General features: G+C 39.4%; 1 protein-coding gene and 1 long non-coding RNA gene across 3 annotated transcripts in view; one reads left to right on the plus strand and one right to left on the minus strand.

Annotated features, from left to right (window-relative positions):
* LOC139183179 (uncharacterized) overlaps positions 1 to 4,777 on the minus strand; it is a 31,278-nt gene extending 26,501 nt beyond the window's left edge. The window contains exons 1-2 of the long non-coding RNA XR_011566709.1: positions 4,534 to 4,777; positions 2,555 to 2,764 (exon numbers count right to left, since the gene is read on the minus strand). This is a non-coding gene — a long non-coding RNA (uncharacterized lncRNA). The remainder of the gene's footprint in view (positions 1 to 2,554; positions 2,765 to 4,533) is intronic.
* Positions 1 to 17,773, plus strand: part of DENND5B (DENN domain containing 5B) — a 217,010-nt gene that overhangs the window by 167,379 nt on the left and 31,858 nt on the right. For both annotated transcript variants that reach the window (XM_070789862.1, XM_019961379.2), the window contains 5 exons: positions 2,573 to 2,666; positions 7,262 to 7,393; positions 8,660 to 8,812; positions 9,702 to 9,780; positions 17,687 to 17,768. In XM_070789862.1, the coding sequence (XP_070645963.1) occupies positions 2,573 to 2,666; positions 7,262 to 7,393; positions 8,660 to 8,812; positions 9,702 to 9,780; positions 17,687 to 17,768 (540 nt within the window). The remainder of the gene's footprint in view (positions 1 to 2,572; positions 2,667 to 7,261; positions 7,394 to 8,659; positions 8,813 to 9,701; positions 9,781 to 17,686; positions 17,769 to 17,773) is intronic.

The following is a 17,773-nucleotide window of genomic DNA, read 5'->3' on the forward strand; positions in this document are numbered from 1 at the left end:
TATCACCCCCTACTGTTGAACATTTAGGTTGCATTGAGCCATGAAATTAAGACGCTTGCTCCTTGGAAGAAAAGCTTTGACCAAGTTAGACAGTATATTAAAAAGCAGAGACTTTGCCGACAAAGACCTCGTCTAGTCAATGCTGTGGTTTTTCCAGTAGTCATGTATAGATGTGAGAGTTGGACTATAAAGAAAGCTGAACACCGAAGAATTGATGCTTTTGAACTGTGGTGTTAGAGAGGACTCTTCAGAGTGTCTTGGACTGCAAGGAGATCCAACCAGTCAATCCTAAAGGAAATCAGGCCTGAATATTCATTGGAAGGGCTGATGCTGAAGCCGAAACTCCAATAGTTTGCCCACCTGATGAAAACAAAGAACTGACTCATTGGAAAAGACCCTGAACCTGAGAAAGATTGAAGGCAGGAGGAAAAGGGGACGACAGAGGATGAGATGGTTGGATGGCATCACTGACTCGATGAACATGAGTTTGAGCAATGTCCAGGTGTTGATGGACAGGGAATCCTGGTGTGCCCATGGGGTCGCAAAGAGTTGTACACAACTGAGCAACTGAACTGAACTGAGCATGTTTACTTGATTCTGAGTAACTGTTGATTGTAAGATCTGCTATTAATTCAAAAGCTTTTTGGAAAAATTATACTTTAAACTTGTATATGACATAGAAGGTTCATCCTAGTTTCAGAAACATTTAAAAGCCAAAATGTGAGTCTTGTGTGTGTAGTCACTCAGTCATGTCCAACTCTTTGCTGCCTTTTGGACCGTAGCCTGCCAGGCTCCTTTGTCCATGGGATTCTCCAGGCAAGAATATTGGAGTGGGTTGCCATTCCTTTCTCCAGGGTATCTTCCCAACCCAGGAATTAAACCCTCATCGCCTGTGTTTCCTGCATTACAGGCAGATTCTTTATCCACTGAGCCATTGGGGAAGCCCCAAGTGTGAGTGACTAACTCATTCAAAATGTGAGTCTTAGAATAAAGGAAACTTAGAATTCATTATTGCACGTATGCTGTGATGAACATCTGTAAACCTAAATATTAGACTGTCTCTGATTACATTTATTTAGGGTGTATTTATAGAAAGAATAGGTGATGTAGTTGACTCTGCAGATAAATGGCTTACAGACACGACATCAACCCTTCAAGCATTTATAGCAGAGAGGATTGTATAGAAAATAGACTTAAGTTATTATAAAACACTGTGATAAATACTGTAATTGGAGAGTATGAGAGGGATAGCTAATTTAAATTTGGAGGAATTATAGAACACTTTCTATGTAGCACCTAAAGCTGTCTGAGAGATGAATAGAAGTTAGAAGAAAACTTCATCTTCCAAGGCTCAAATGTGAGAGATCTTACCCCATTGGGATCACTGAGGTATTTGAAGACAGCTGGAGGTTTAAGGTAGAGAGAAGGATCAGCAGAAACTGTAAGTAAGCTAAAAATTGAATTACAGCCATTGGATTGGCAGTTAGGGCTATAAATGGCTTCATCAAGATCAATTTCAGGGAAAGAAGCCTATTTGAGATGAACAAAAGATCCAAAGATAATTAAGCAGAGGCCTTACATGTAAACTTTTCTTAAGAATGTTTACGTGAAAGAGCAAAGAAACAGATTGAAATGTAGTGTCAGAGAAACCAGCATACTTGTAAGCTGAAGGGCAATACTCATTTGAGAGAAAAAAAATTGGAGATATGGCACACGAGATTTCTAATAGAGAAAATTGGAGTAGGCAAGAGAGGACTGGTCAGGGATCCTGGTGGAAGAAAATTTTGAGCTGTGGCCAATATATATTACACTTTGGAATTAGAAGAAAGATGAGTGGGGGGTGGGTCTGTATGTGTGTATCAGTCAAGTAGAGAGTAGCAGGAGGGAGGCAAGGCTAGGTCATCAAGTTGAGTAGAGGCACTTGAGGATAAAGGGAAAGGTTTGGTAACAGTCTTGAAGAGAAATGGGAGAACTTGATAAAGGGCAGCAGGTTCAGTGATTCTTGGTAGTCATGAGGGAAATCAAGAACTAATCTATTAATACATGGATATGATAAAGGAAAGTGCTACAGTGGTCTCTATCCAGGCTTGGGGCTCTGTTGGGCAGGTAGGTGGAAAGGAGAGAATCATTACAGACACTGTACATTTTTTAACCTCAGTTTGAAAGCAGCATTGATTTTGGTGAGGGTTGCACCTCTCTATGAATATGCTAAAAACCACTGAATTGGATACTTTAAATGAAAAGAATTATATGATATCTCCTGGAGAAGGAAATGGCAATACTTCTGTATTCTTGCTTTGAAAAATTTCCATTGTCAGGGGAGCCTGGCGGGCTATAGTCCATGGGGTTGCAAAGAGCTGGCCATGACTGAGCAACTGAGCCAGTATCTGGTATCTAAATTACATCTCAATAAAGCTGGTATATACTTGTTTAAAAAGAATCTATTGAAAAATAAGTATTGCTGGTCTTTAGTTTTCAACCGTACATCCTTTCTATTTTAAAGACATGTGAGATCACATTTTATTTTTTCGTTTGATTGTTTGTTTTAACCTACCCCCTTCTATTCTTTCAGTCGCTGGGTGAGTCGGAGTGCCACTGCACAGCGCAGGAAAGACCGCCTTCGCCAGCATTCCGACCACATTGGGCTGGACAATGACTTGAGGGAGGTATGTGTGTTGCCTTCCTGGGATGCCTTGATGCGGGAACTGTAAGCTAGGCTTACTTAGTCCAGCAGGTATCATTGCGTAGGTTCTCTTGCATTCTTCTAAAAAAAAAATAATTGTTCAATTTATGTTTTAAAATAGTAATTCTCTTATACTGACTGACATAGCTGAAACACCTTTTTTTTTTTTCCATTTTGTAATTTTTATACATCTAAAATAAGGCTGTAAAACAAGTCTCCCTCTGGACCACATCAAGTAAAGGCTGAGCTTAAGATAAAGTTTTGGTCAGTATATCTCCTGCAGGGGGAAAAAAGTATAAGAAGCATAGACTTTCTAAGTTTCAAGCATAATTTAAACTTAGTAAATATATATTTGCCTGTGATTTGTCCTTGGCTTGTTGACACCATTTTTAGGAGTGTTTTAAAATTACTTTAAATTAATATCCTTATGCTTTATTTGTACTATTTGAAAATAAAACTAATTATACATTTGAATAATGATAGGTAATTTTTTTTTCTCTCTATTTTTTCTTGTGATCAAAAAAATGCAGTCAATTATCTGTTAACTCTTTTCTAAACTCAAATGGGTTAAAAAAAAAGCAGAAAACATCATTCTGAATATATATATTTCTTTTTGTTGATTTGTTCATACATACATGGTTTTAAACATTTTCTTAAGAACTGAAGCATAGCCTGTCTACTGCTTTTCGTTGTGCTACTGTATTTCTCTCCTTTCCCTTCTGCTGTGACTTTATCATATGCATGCTTGTTTTGCTTGTCTCTTTCTCCCATCCTTTTCTTTTTTGCTTTTCTGTCATATACACTTCTCCATCCTCATAGCCTTCCGGGGAACTTGTGGTCTGTCAGAACTCCATGGCATTCTGGGAGTGGGATCAGGGTCCACCTCCTCCTGCACGACTTCCTAAAAAATCCTTCTCTGAGTGCTGCCTGGTATGTTCTTTGCCTGAAAGTCCTTTGCAGATGTTCCTGAATCTTGTCTGTGGTGTTCCTTGAATCATCCACATGTGTGAGTGCACATACTAGAGGCTTCACATCACCTTGTGACGTGAAATCTTAGCTCTCCACTTCCTTTTGTGACTTGTACCTCTTTGTGGTGGTGTGTGCGCTAACAAGAGTATTCTCTACATTTGGCAGAGAAAACTGATTATTTGAATCCCAAATCAGTGGTATTTTTGAGGGAAAAGAAGGGGACTAGATTTAGCACATTGTTTTTCTTCCAAAAAGGGGAAATATTTAAGTATTCAAATTTTCTTTTACTTAAGCATTTTGCAAAAGTGCATAAGTGATTCATTTTCAAACAACTTTTCTTTTGCTGAGTTTATCTGTTCCTGGTCTGTATTTTATATGGTCAGAAAATCAGATCACCAATATAGAATCTTACTGCTAAAAGAAACAGTTGAGGTATCTTTGTCCAGCTTGACATGATTTAACTGAATCCAAGTGTTAGTCGATCAGTCATGTCTGACTCTTTGTGGCTCCATGTTCTGTAGCCTGCCAGGCTCCTATGTCCATGGAATTTTTCAGGCAAGAATACTGGATTGGGTAGCCCTTCCTTTCTCCAGGGGATCTTCCTGACTCAGGGTTTGAATCTGGGTTTCCCACATCGCAGGCAGTCTTTACCGTCTGAGCCACCAGGGAAGCAAGTCCAAAAGGCTTTGTCTAAAGTCAAATGGACACACAGAGGCAGGGCTAGGCTCACAGGCCAGGCCTCCTGACTCCAAGCCAATACTCCTCCCAGGAACCCTGCATACTGGGTTACACTGAACATTACTCACCTGAGGGCCAGAGTTACTTAGGACTTTTGGTTGTATTTTATCCCATTATGACATAGTAAGATAAATTTACTTAACTTTACATTGCTCTGCTCTTCACATGCTCCATGTTGGTTAGAGGGACAGGGTATTATTAGACGAAATCCTGCGCTGAAGAGCAATTATTTCAGTGTTGATTGAATAATAGGATATGTTTTTATAGATAGTTCCTACTGTTTTAGGCTTCCCTGATAGCTCAGTTGGTAAGGAATCTTACCAATCTTATAATGCAGGAGACCCCAGTTTGATTCCTGGGTCGGGAAGATCCGCTGGAGAAGGGATAAGCTACCCATTCCAGTATTCTGGCCTGGAGAATTCCATGGACTATTAAGTCACATAAGAGTCACATAAGGGTCACAAAGAGTTGGACACAACTGAGCAACTTTCACTTTATTCACTCACTTTCCTACTATTTTTGGCTTAGAAATGAAGAAGAGCATAGTAGAAATCTCAGAAGAAACCTGGGGTGACTTCCCTGTGTAGGAAAATGGACTTTATTATGAAACCACTCCCTATGAAAGATTTCTTCCTTCTCAGTTTTTTATCTTAAAATACACCTTTTCCTCCAGTTACCCCAAAGAAAGCACGTCTGTGTTGTCACTTGTTTATTGTAAGGGCACTGCTTTGTTTTTGCAATATGCCAGAAGCAACCTCACTTCTTGGTATGAGAAGGGTTCTTTAGCCACCCCTGTATTCATTCTGCACATGTCCATGGAATGTGGCTTGTTTTGTGGCTTCAACAAAGTGCTCAGAAGGAGAGTTTGCACGTGGCCCTGTGGAATTCATTGTTGGCTAATACTGTATCTGCCTCGTATGTGCTGGCTGATCAGCGAATATGGCCACTCAAAGGACAGTCCCATTCTAGCTTGCTGTCATTTATATTATAAAATAGAACCTAAACTTTAAACAGTGGTTAATTTTTAATCCAATTATTGACTTTTAAAAATCTATTCATATATTTCAGAGAAAAGGAAAAATGCCTGAGGCTTCTTCCTGTCCTCTTGCTTTGTCATGTACTCACTTCTTTCATTGTAGCCAGTGTATTCCTTCTTAAGCCAAGTGTGATACTTCACTGTCCTTGAGAATTGGGTCTTGTAGTGGTTCTCTCTGTATTTGCACAGTCCTAAAGATGGAGGAATTGAGGCCTGGGGAGAAACAGAACCCTTTTAACATTAGTAGTTAACATTTGTTTTTACCAACCATTTATCTCTAAGTTGTAATGTTCCAAATAACATTAGTACTACCTGAAATGATAGGAAATGAAGGTAATTATAGTCTCATATATGATCCCTGTCTTATATCTCAGGTTTATTTTTCTGAAATTCTTCATTTCCTGCTTTTATTTATACTAACCTTCAGGATGTTTCACACAACTCTGTTACACTTAATTTCCCTGGTGGAGATTGTTGCCTCTCATTGTCAATTTTCCCTCTTCCTTTTACCCTCTAAAAAGGATTTGAAGCAGGAAGAAATATACACAACTAACCGTGTGCAGAGTCCATTTACTTTTTAAATCCATCCTTAAAATAAGTACACTGGAAAAGAGATTATTTTGTAAATGCTGCCTTTTGTCAGGAGGGTCAGGAAGTAGAAGGTAAATGTCTTTGTTGAATCCCTAATTGGTGAGATTTTTAACAATTGTACTAAATTTAGCAGGTTATTTTTCTTCCAAAAGGAAAATGTGTTAAATGTGCAAAAACTCTCTTTTATTTAAAGAATGCAAAAGATTTTACACATATTTTTCTTATACTATCAAATCTCCCCTTAAGATAGTAAAGATAGATTTCACATATGTGTCTGTGGGAGGATGTGCTGACTTGCAGTCTCTCTCATTCCAATAAACTGCTGGTTTTACTATATAATTAGAGCAATTATTCTCTAAATACAGACCTAAGACACTTAGACTTCTTGGAGATTCTGCCCTGCAGTCCTGACACCAACATAAGGTATCCGGATGAGCTTTCACAGGTGCCACAGAAAGAAGAAAGATAACAGCTGTCCTGAACTAATTACATGTAGTGCTTCTCTTACTGGAAATTCACTAACCAAAGTTCAAGAGCAGTGGTCTGAGTTTCTGTGGTCCTCTCTGAGCCGTCGATGTCTCCTAAAATAATATGATATTTCTGATTTCTTTTGACCATGGTACAAGGCAAAGTAGGGATGTCGCAAAGTGTCTTGGAAATAAGAGGTCACCTCCTACATTGGGAGTACATGATACTTTTCAGAGTGATCGCCTAGCCTTTGTATGAGGCAGGTGGGCTTGTTTTATGCCCATTTTATGAATAAGCATGTATGCCTGAGGTCATAAAATTTATTGCAGCCATTTTCCAGAGCTGATTTAATTTACTCTTGTGACTTGATTAGAACAAAGGACAGCACTCCCCAAGAGGCTGGAAGCACCTCAAGGCTCTTGATCTGTGGAGAAATAGGTGGAGGAAACCAGTAATCACTGGGTTTCTGGAAAACCATGGGTTTGATATTCATTCAGACACCCCAGTTTTTCCATCCCAGCCATGATCCCAACTAATCACACACTGGGTATTCCCAGTAAAAAGACTGAATGAGTTTTTATTTGCTGTGGCTTCTGTCACTCTCATTTTCACGGGACTAACAGTAGAGGGAGTGTGACTACCCTCTGCCTTTCAGTGTACTAAACCTGAATATATACGGCCTTTTTTTGCATTTTGTTCCTGCACTTATTTTTAAGTTTAAGTAGGTTAGAAGAATATCTGATGTTTATGCATTAAAAATACTCTTTAATTTTTAGAAATACATGCAAGAGGCACGAAGTTTAGGAAAAAACCTGAGGCAACCCAAATTGTCAGACCTCTCTCCTGCGGTGATTGCACAAACCAACTGGAAATTTGTAGAAGGCTTATTAAAAGAATGTAGAATGAAGGTACGTATTACTCACTGGTGCAAGACAGTGCGCATTCATGTTCACTCCATGTGTGAAGCTAAAATGAACTGAGCCAACCCCCACTTGAGCTTTAGCTTCACTAGAAAGACACTTAATACTGGGGCATAAACCTCATGTGCTCTTTATTTACTAAAGTCATGAACCTCTGCGGGTTCTGTCTGTCACCCACAGAATCAATGACATGGGAGCCCTGCTCAGTTTTTCTCACCTTTCAACTGTTGCTGTCTTCCTCTCCAACATGGACAGATATTAAGCCAATCAGAAGTTCTGTCAGGGATGTTGTAAACTTATGTGAAAGGCAGCACATTTTTTGTATGTGTTTGTATGTATCTCTGTGTGAACCTGTGTAGAATCTCATCTGTGCCCATATGTGTGTGCATATACCCATAAGGAAGAAGATCTTAGCTGTGTTGTAGATTTGTGTGTTATATACATGAGTCTCCTCTCAGATATCTGTGTTTATCAGAGGTAGCACTACAAGTTGACAAAACTCAGAACATCATTTTAGGCAATAATTTCATTCATTTATTTGACAGTCATTTCTTGAGTACCTTCTCTGTGTTGAGTAAATGCACTATGTCAGCATCAGCTTGCAATGCTGAATCACACAGACATGGTCCTTGCCTAAAGTAACTAGATTCTCTCTCACTTATATTTTATGAGGACAGTTAAGTCTGCTATAAGTTACCGTACTTGAAACTGATTTCCTTTCCATTTTCTGGTACATACTCATTCCAGAAAAAAGATGAAAGGGAAAATGAAGAAGGAAAAAAGAGGTCTGCTTCACTTAAAATTAGAGAATTCTGAAACAATGTAGAACTGCCTGTTTGTATTGTGGTTTTTGCCTAAGTGCAATCAAAACTTAAGTGTGAATATCTTTAGTGTGCTAAGATGGAGCATGAGTGGTGGTGGCAGGATGGAGTTTCAGATTCTGTGATATATAGTAGATCTGGTGTAATTGCCCAATGTTATTCAAGTTAGTAATCTGAAAATTGTTGTACATAAGCATTTTCATGAGGATGCTTTAAAATAGCATCAGAATCTCTCTTTAGTGGCTCTCTATTTCTCTGACAGAATAGTTATACATGCTATTATTCATTGGTTGACCACAGAGAGTAAGACACTTTCCCCAAGGTGATTCAAAATCTGCAGTTAGAAATATAGTGAAGGGAACCCAGGTGTTGACTTGATGGCTTTTGGCCTCATTGCTGGAATAACACTTGAGACCACATGTGATATTTTCAGACGAAACGCATGTTGGTGGAGAAGATGGGACACGAAGCAGTGGAACTGGGCCATGGAGAAGCCAACATAACTGGCTTGGAGGAGAACACCCTGATTGCCAGCCTCTGTGACCTGTTGGAAAGGATATGGAGCCACGGCTTGCAAGTCAAGCAGGTAACAGGTTCAAGAAGCCCTGCTGACAGGACCAGTTAGAAGTCCTGTTAAGAAAAGTAACAAAAAGGAAAAAAAACATGAAAATGAAAGGATAAGTCCCTTTGTCACAGGATAATGAGAAATATACCACAGACATTTTAATTCCAGAAAAAGAAAATACAACCCATGATTAGCAAGTAGTTTGGGGCTCCTTTCCTGGTAAACAGGAAAAGATAAAAGAACACATTCACTGCAGGGACTGTATTCACTGTAGATTCCATTAAGTATCTACTTTCATCACAGTCTAAAAAAAAAATCTAAATATTAGTCAGAATTAACAGTTCTTTGCCATTTTAAGTTGTCTGGTAATTCAGGGTGAAAAAGTTAGATGCTTTCTCTGCTTTTGTCCCTCTTATCTCCCTTTCTTTTTTTTTTTTTTTTTTTTCCTGCTGTGTGCATCTTTCTTTCTTCCTCATCTTTTCTGTTTCTCCTCCTACCCCACTTTTCTTCCCTCATTGCTCCTGCATATATCCAAACATGTTTTGCGTACACAAATACATTCTGTGCTGCTAGAGCCTTTAATTCCACACTGACTAATGTGGCCAGTATAGACAGCCCTAGTTACATACAGTGAAGTACCAACCCAGCTGAAGTTGGAAATTTCCATGCCTGCACTTCTGGCCTTTACTTAGCTGACCTTCCCCAGGCTGCTGCCAGCCTTGTCAGTGAGGCAAAGGACCCTCACTACACATGGAGTGGGATGCTCAGGATGTCACACAGCTAGGAATGGATGAACTTCAGTTTCCCAGCTTCATAATCAGCATTTCAATGTCAATGGTTTGATGAGAAGTTATTTTTTAATGAATTGTTTCTTATAAAATGAAAAATTGTATATGCCTTGTACTTTCAGGGGAAGTCAGCTTTGTGGTCACATTTAATTCAGTTTCAGGACAGAGAAGAGAAACAAGAGCACCTTGCAGAGTCGCCAGGTGAGAATTAATTGGTTTGATTGTTTCTACAGCACTGGCAGCAGTGGACCATGTCAAAAATCAGTCGCTATGGCTTTGTCTTCACCTTTCTCTCTCAAACTGCCACTCACCCCGTCTTGCCAATAGTGGGTAGAGTAGGAGGAGGAATATTACTAACTCTGAGACCTGGGGAAAGTCCCTTGACCTTTTGATCTTCAGCTTCCTCATCCACAGATTGGGGAAATAATATTAGCCATGCCAAGGCTATAATGTTGATCAAATCAGATAACATTTGAAAACCTCTAATAAGGTGTATAGAATCATATAAGTAGTATTCCTACTCTAACCAGTATTAGGGTATGGTGTATACTGATTTTTTCTTGAATAAAAGTTTTATCACATTGTTAATAATCTTTCAGAGGAGAAAACGTGTGTGTGTGTGTGTGTGTGTATATATATATATATTTCAAAAATTTCAGAAATCATATTCTTCAATTTATGAGACATGTTACACTGTCATGATTCATTAGCTCTTTAATTATATAGGATTCATAGATGCTCTACCTATTGTGTATTTTTCATAAAAAGGAGCTTGTTTTTCTTTAAGCAAAATAAACATCTATTTCATAAAAAGTAGAAGTAATAGTAGAGAGTTAGTAGAGATAAAATGTTTTATACTGAATCAGCTATTTGGGAACATTTTCTAAAATTATAAATTAGATATTGAAAAAATATTTTTTAAAGGCTTATTTTAAAAAAAAGAACTCATAAGCCAACCACTAACTTTAGAAATACAGCACTGCAGAGACTTCGCTGTGGTCCAGTGGCTAGGACTCCATGCCCCTAATGCAAGGGCCTGGGTTCAGTCCCTGCTCAGGGAACTGGATCCCACATGCCACAACTACAGATCCCACATGCAGCAACAAGGATTGACAATCTTATGTGCCACGCCAAAGGCCCCGCACAGCCAAAAAAATAAATATTTTTTGAAAAAGAAGGAAAAGAAAGCATTGCATGATTGAAATACAGTATTTCCATTCCGCTCACTGCCTCTAGAGGGCAATACTACTCTAAAAGTGGTGTTTATTATTGGAAACCTACTTTTTCAATGTATCCAATGAGACAGCTAGGAATAGGAACTGGATACTACATTGCCCTGCTGCTGCTGCTAAGTTACTTCAGTCGTGTCCGACTCTGTGCAACCCAATGGACGGCAGCCCACCAGGCTCCCCCGTCCCTGGGATTCTCCAGGCAAGAACACTGGAGTGGGTTGCCATTTCCTTCTCCAATGCATGAAAGTGAAAAGTGAAAGTGAAGTCGCTCAGTCGTGTCCGACCCTCAGCGACCCCATGGACTGCAGCCTTCCAGGCTCTTCCGTCCATGGGATTTTCCAGGCAAGAGTACTGGACCACCTCTAAACAGAATGTCAAAGTTTTAATGTCCCATGATGTAACCATATTTATAATGATTAAGATCAAGTTTAAAAGCATTCTCTAGTGTCCATTTGTCCTTTTTCCTACTGAAAAAGTAAAAATGCATTAGCATATCTGAAATTATCTCTAATATTTACCCAAGTTCATAGAAAATTTAGCAGTTCGGACATAAGACCATATTCAAGGTAGTTTACTAATTAGAATAAATTACTAGGAAGAAATAACCATTTGTAGGATGAAATGTTGCAAAACCAAGCTTTGTTAGGCAGGGAGGCATTTGACTTCTACTAAACAGGCATGCGAGAATGTCCATCTGTTAAGAGTAAGCAGCTACCAGGCAACACCAGGAAGTTCATGGCTTTGAATAACCAAATCATGGGTGGTTGAGCTAGAGACCAGAGACTCAGCCATTTGCAGGGTGCTTCAGGCAGTCAGTAATGACACTAGTAAAACTCAAGTCAGGGCTCAGAAATACGGAATGTGTCAAAGCCTCATGCAATCATTGTACTGCACTGCGAAGTGTCAGTGAAGCGCTGGTGATCTAAGAATAAACATAAGCTAAATATTATACTGATCCTAAGTAGGATTAATGTAAGCTGTGTAGCTTTTGAAATCAAATTTACTGTCTGTTTGGAGGGGTGGATTTGATAAATACTGCTCTAACACTTGTGATGATTCAGCCCATGAAGTTAGGACTTAAAAATATGACAGTGTGAAATGTATATAAAAACATCAGTTTAAAAATAAAATTCATTATTGAGAAACAGTATGTTCTAATTATACAAAAATTAGCAGTTCCCTGACTTTAATGATTTTAAATCTGGTGTTTTGTTTTTTTCCAAAAAAATAGTTTGTTTGCCAACTACTTAGCTTCCTAATTAATGGCAGTAAACAGTATGTGTCTTCATATTATGCAAAGATCCTCCAAGTCCTTAGAGATTCACAATGGATTTGAACACAGCTCTTACTAACATTGAGCCGGGAAGCAGCCCTAAACAAGAATCAGACATTTTAAGGATTGTAGAAGAATGGAAAAAGTCTGTCTTAGCAAGAGGACCATAGCAGGGTAGACTGTCTTAAAATTTTTTGATAGATTTTATTTTTCTAGCAGTTTTAGGTTCATGGCAATATTGAGCAGATGGTTCAGAGATTTCCCCTAAACCCTCTGCCCCGACACGTGCATAACCTCCCTCATTATCCTGCTTCTTCACCAGAGTAGTACCTTTCTTACAGTTGTTGAACCTTTGCCGACACATCAGCACCCTAAGCCCGTAGTTAATTTACATTAGGATTCACTCTTGATGTGTCATACGTACTATGGGTTTAACAGATATGTGTTAATGACATGGATCCACCATTATAGTGTAATATAGAGTAGCTTCACTGTCCTAATAATTGTGTGTTCCACCTATTCATCCATCTCTCTCCTCTAACCCCTGGCAACCACTGATCTTTTTAACAGTCTCCATAGTCTGGCCTTACCTAGAATGTCATTTGGTTGACATCATGTGGTATGAGGCCTTTACACATTGGTTTCTTTCACTTAGTAATATGCACTTAAGTTCCCACCATGTCTTTTAAAACTGTCTTAATTTTGACCTCATTAAATTTTGACCAAGTTACTGTACCTAGTAGTTAGAAGTCCTGTTTTAGAGAGAGGATCTCAGAATGCAGTTGATTCTAGAAAGAGGACCATTCTTAATATATCACCCAAAAGTTTCTACCTTTAAAAATGTGGACCAGCTTACACATGGGTGTTGTCTCCAAACCTTGCATCCTCAGATAAGTTTCAACTAAACTTTAAATGCACTTTTAAAACAGTTGGCAAGGAGTGCGGAAGAATGCAGAAAGGAATAGAAATAGTAGTTTAAATGCTTATTCTAGACCTGGCCAAGAATTTGGAGTCATTCTTTAAAGGTCTTATCCTCATCAAGTTTCTTTAATTACTTACCTGCCCGTGGGTATATTATGACTCTATAAAACAATACATATAGTCTCTATGCTCTGTGTACTTGCTGTCTATGCGGTAGCATTCTTGCAGGCAGAATACAAAGGACATTTTTGTGGCTGAGTATTAAACCAGTGTTTGTATTGAAGGGGAAAGTAACCTGTTACATTTGAGTATAGCGAATTAAGAAATACTAAGAAGAAGTTCCCTTTTGAACTAGTGGTTAGGATTCCAGACTTACACTGCTGTGACCCAGGTTCAATCCCTGGTGGGAACTGAGATCCTGCAAGCTGTGCGGTGTAGCCAGGGGATAAAAAGAAGAAGAAATACTAATAGAAATATACCTTTGAATAGTTTATAAATTTTTCTTCTGTGTAGAAGAGACTTCATGGAAACTTTCTTAGATTTTAGATCTCTAGATTAAAACTATGGCCTCATTCCTTAATTCCTAATCTGCATTTTTGTTCACAGGCTTCTAAACTTTCCTTCAAAGTTTACTAATAAAATACTGTATTAATTTCCTGCAGTTGCCGTTATATAGGACCACAAATGGGATGACGTAAACAACAGACATTTATTGTAGAAGTACTGGGGGGTTTGGACATCTGCATCTTTTTTTGACAGCTAATGCACTGTTATCATCAATCTATCCCATTAGCAGGTTTTTCATAAATCTCTATCTCCAGCCCTAGTTCTTAGACATCCATAGCCCAGCGGGACCTCAAACTCAACTCATCCTGAAACAAACTCATTACCTTAGCACCTCTCCCTCCTGTCCCAATCATACTTTCTTTTTTTTTTTTTTTTTCATACTTTCTTCCTTCTTGTCAATTTCACTTAATGACATCATAACCCTCTTCTCAGTCAGGCAAGCCAGAAAGTCATCCTTAATGTAACAGTCCACTGGACATGACATCAGAATACTCTACCCCTTTTAATTAATGGAATTCTGGTGGCAGATTTCTTAGCCTCTTTAAGCCTCATTTTTTTCATTTGCAAAATCAAGATTAAATAAAGGAAAGTTATGATTATGGAATACTATATAGTAAAACAGTATATGCTGCTGCTGCTGTTGCTAAGTTGCTTTAGTCGTGTCCTACTCTGTGCGACCCCATGGACAGCAGCCCACCAGGCTCCCCTGTCCCTGGGATTCTCCAGGCAAGAACACTGGAGTGGGTTGCCATTTCCTTCTCCAGTGCATGAAAGTGAAGTCGCTCAGTCATGTCCGGCTCCCAGCGACCCCATGGACTGCAGCCCACCAGGCTCCTCCATCCATGGGATTTTCCAGGCAAGAGTACTGGAGTGGGGTGCCATTGCCTTCTCCGAAAACAGTGTATATTCATACTTAATATTGTTTTGACTCTTGAGTCTTGCTTACCCTTAATCTAGTTATTTAATTCCCCTGCATATTTCTCCTCTTTGTTTTCACTGGCTGCCACTGTCTTAGTTCATCTACAAGCTGGCCTTCCGGAACAACTTCTAGCTCATCTCCCTTGTAGCATTTGTACCATTACACTGGGCTTCCCTGGCTCAGATGGTAAAGAATCTGCCTGCAGTGCAGGAGACCCAGGTTTGATTCCTCAGTTGGGAAGATCCTCTGCAGAAGGAAATGGCTACCCACTCTAGTATTCTTGCCTGGAGCATCTCATGGGCAGAGGAGCTTGGTGGGCTCCAGTCCATGGGGTTGCAAAGAGTCAGAGGTAACTGAGGGACTAAGTGCACACACACACCATCACACTGTCACTCTACTTAACTGACTAAAAAGCAGTAGGGAACTTCCCTGGAGGTTCAGTAATTGAGACTCTGCACTTCCATTGCAGGGGGTGCAGGTTCAATCCTTGGTCAGGAAGTAAGATCCCACATGCCATAGCATGTGGCCAAAAAAAAAAAGCACTAAGAAACATATCATTTCTTTTCAAAATCTCTTTCCCCTCCCTAGGATTTCTGGATGTTTCCAGCTTGCTTTATTTAAGGTTCTGCCATCTGGCCCTAAATAATCTTATCTTCCTCAATGAGTACTTGCTCAGCCTTTTGAGGGGCCCTCTGGATATTCTAAGAATAGGATATGACCAAGCCTCAAGAGGCATATAATTTAATAATAAGAGTAACAGAAGTGTTAAATTGTGATTGGTTTGTAATAGAGGTTCAGTATTAAAAATCCCACAAGAGAAAGGGAATAACTTCTAACAGTGTGCCTAGGGGAGAAAGTATATTCAGGAAAGATTTCACAGAGGCAAAATTAAAGCTAAATTTCTTTTTTTTTTTTTTCTTTTGAGAGTTTACTTTGTGCCAGGCACCATTATAAGTGTTTTACATCTGTTTGAATAAGGTAGGTATTGGGACTGTCCCCAGTTTGCAGGTAATGAAACAGACCATGCTGCTACTGCTGCTAAGTCGCTTCAGTCGTGTCCGACTCTGTGCTACCCCAGAGACGGCAGCCCACCAGGCTCCCCCGTCCCTGGGATTCTCCAGGCAAGAACACTGGAGTGGCTTGCCATTTCCTTCTCCAGTGCATGAAAGTGAAAAGTGAAAGTGAAGTCGCTCAGGTTGTCTACTTGAAAGTTACACAGTCGTGTCCGACTCCTAGCGACCCCATGGACTGCAGTCTACCAGGCTCCTCCGTCCATGGGATTTTCCAGGCAAGAGTACTGGAGTGGGTTGCCATTGCCTTCTCTGAGAACATGCTTAGACCTGTGAATGTTCTTTTTGTGGATGCTGCTGCTTTTTTAAATGTCAGGCTCCTCTGTTATTTAGTATCTCACCTGTTCTCTGCCCCCTGGGGCATGATTCCTTCTATTGTCCTGTCTTTCCCTGGTCAAGTTGCTGTTCTCTGCCCCCTGGGGCATGATTCCTTCTATTGCCCTGTCTTTCCCTGGTCAAGTTGCCAGATTATGGTAACTCAGCCCCTTTCTCCTGCCTCATAGTCTTTTTCTTTTTCTCTTCTCAACCCATTTCTTACCACATGTGTGGCCATCTTACATGCTGTCTAATCATTTGGGGTGTAGAGGCATTCTCTGAGGCATTTCACTTTCTCTCCAGTAAGAGGGATGTGCTTTCATTAATTAACACACTTAAGTGGTCGTAGTCTAAAACAGGAAGACAAACAGCATATTGCCTGCAAATCTCTGAAATAGTGTCTTCCGTGTCTATTACCTGTTGGGTATTGAGATCAACTAGTGTTTCCAGTGATCCATCAAAAACTCCCTCCACAGACTGCCAAGACAGATGCCCTATTTTTACCTACTTAGTAGGGCAGGCCCTCAAAAGAACTGCCTTTAGGTTGGTCTGGCTGCATTCTTTTTGTCCTGGCAACTCCATCAGTGTTCACTTATGTTATACCTGCCAAGTATCAGTTGAGCTTCTTGCATCAAGTTCCAAAATCTTGCAGAACCTTATCCACCAAAATGTTCCCTGTCTTCCTTCAGTGCCAGCTTCATATAAACTTATGTGTTCCAATATTGTATCCTAGCCCCCAAAAGTAGAATGTGTCTAAAAACTGAGAAAATGGAAGTTTAATGTACAGTGAAAACCTCATCCTTAGTTCTCATTTTATGATGTATTTGCCAAGTGTGATGTTGCAATTTAGTTTTCCTTTACAGATGAGGAAATAGAAATAAAGGGCACTGAACTCCACAGAATCTCACTTACAGTGAGATTGAGCAATCCAACAATATTGTTGTTATTGTTTAGTCCCTAAGTCGTATCTGACTCTGCAACCCCATGGACTGCAGCCCACCAGGCTCCTCTGTCCATGGGGTTCCTCAGGCAAGAATACTGGAGTGGGCTGCCATTTCCTTTTCCGGGGGATCTTCCTGACCCAGGGAAGATTCTGAATCTCCCACATTGGCACCACTGAGCCACTAGGGAAGCCCAACTACAATATATTAGCCAATAATTGATTGTTTCGCCATTGTTATAAAAAAGAATAATCTTTCCTTCTTACATAAATGTTAGCTCTTCAGGCTTCATAAGAGAATGACTCATAGACATTATACTTCTAACCGTCCATTTAGGTTACTCACTTTGTATGATAAACATATTGTTACTTGGATTCTGAACTTGAAGTAGAAACTTATCAGACTAAAGAATCCAAACTCTTAAGGTTTTCTTTTTAAACGTTTTTTCGAAAGGGAAATTTTATGATTGTAGCTAACGAGACCAGAGATGATTCACGTATTTAGTAGGTTAATTTACAGACACTGCTTTCCTGCAATTATTCAGAGCTATTAGAATGATAACTTTAGAAAATGACTGGCCCTTCTGGCCAAAATGTACACACGTTGTCTTATTTGCTATGTGGGTTCTTATGATTCATTTAAAATTTTCAGATAAAGCCCCATATTAACTAGGAAGAAAATAGCTAGTTTACTGTAATAATAAAGTAGGAATATTTGGGTGAACAAATTTGAGCTTTTCTATTATCTTTAAAATTTGTTCATATCAAAATAGCTTCAAAGTATTTATTTGTGGAATGTGAATCATGTAGATTTTTTTTTAAGTCTCTACTGTTGTTTTTCTAATACTTTGCTGATATTTTTCTACATAGTTGCCCTTGGACCAGAAAGAAGAAAATCTGACTCAGGAGTTATGTTGCCAACCCTCAGGGTCTCTCTTATCCAAGACATGAGGTATT

The sequence above is a fragment of the Bos indicus genome, chromosome 5, assembly GCF_029378745.1.
Source record: "Bos indicus isolate NIAB-ARS_2022 breed Sahiwal x Tharparkar chromosome 5, NIAB-ARS_B.indTharparkar_mat_pri_1.0, whole genome shotgun sequence".
NCBI lineage: Eukaryota > Metazoa > Chordata > Mammalia > Artiodactyla > Bovidae > Bos > Bos indicus.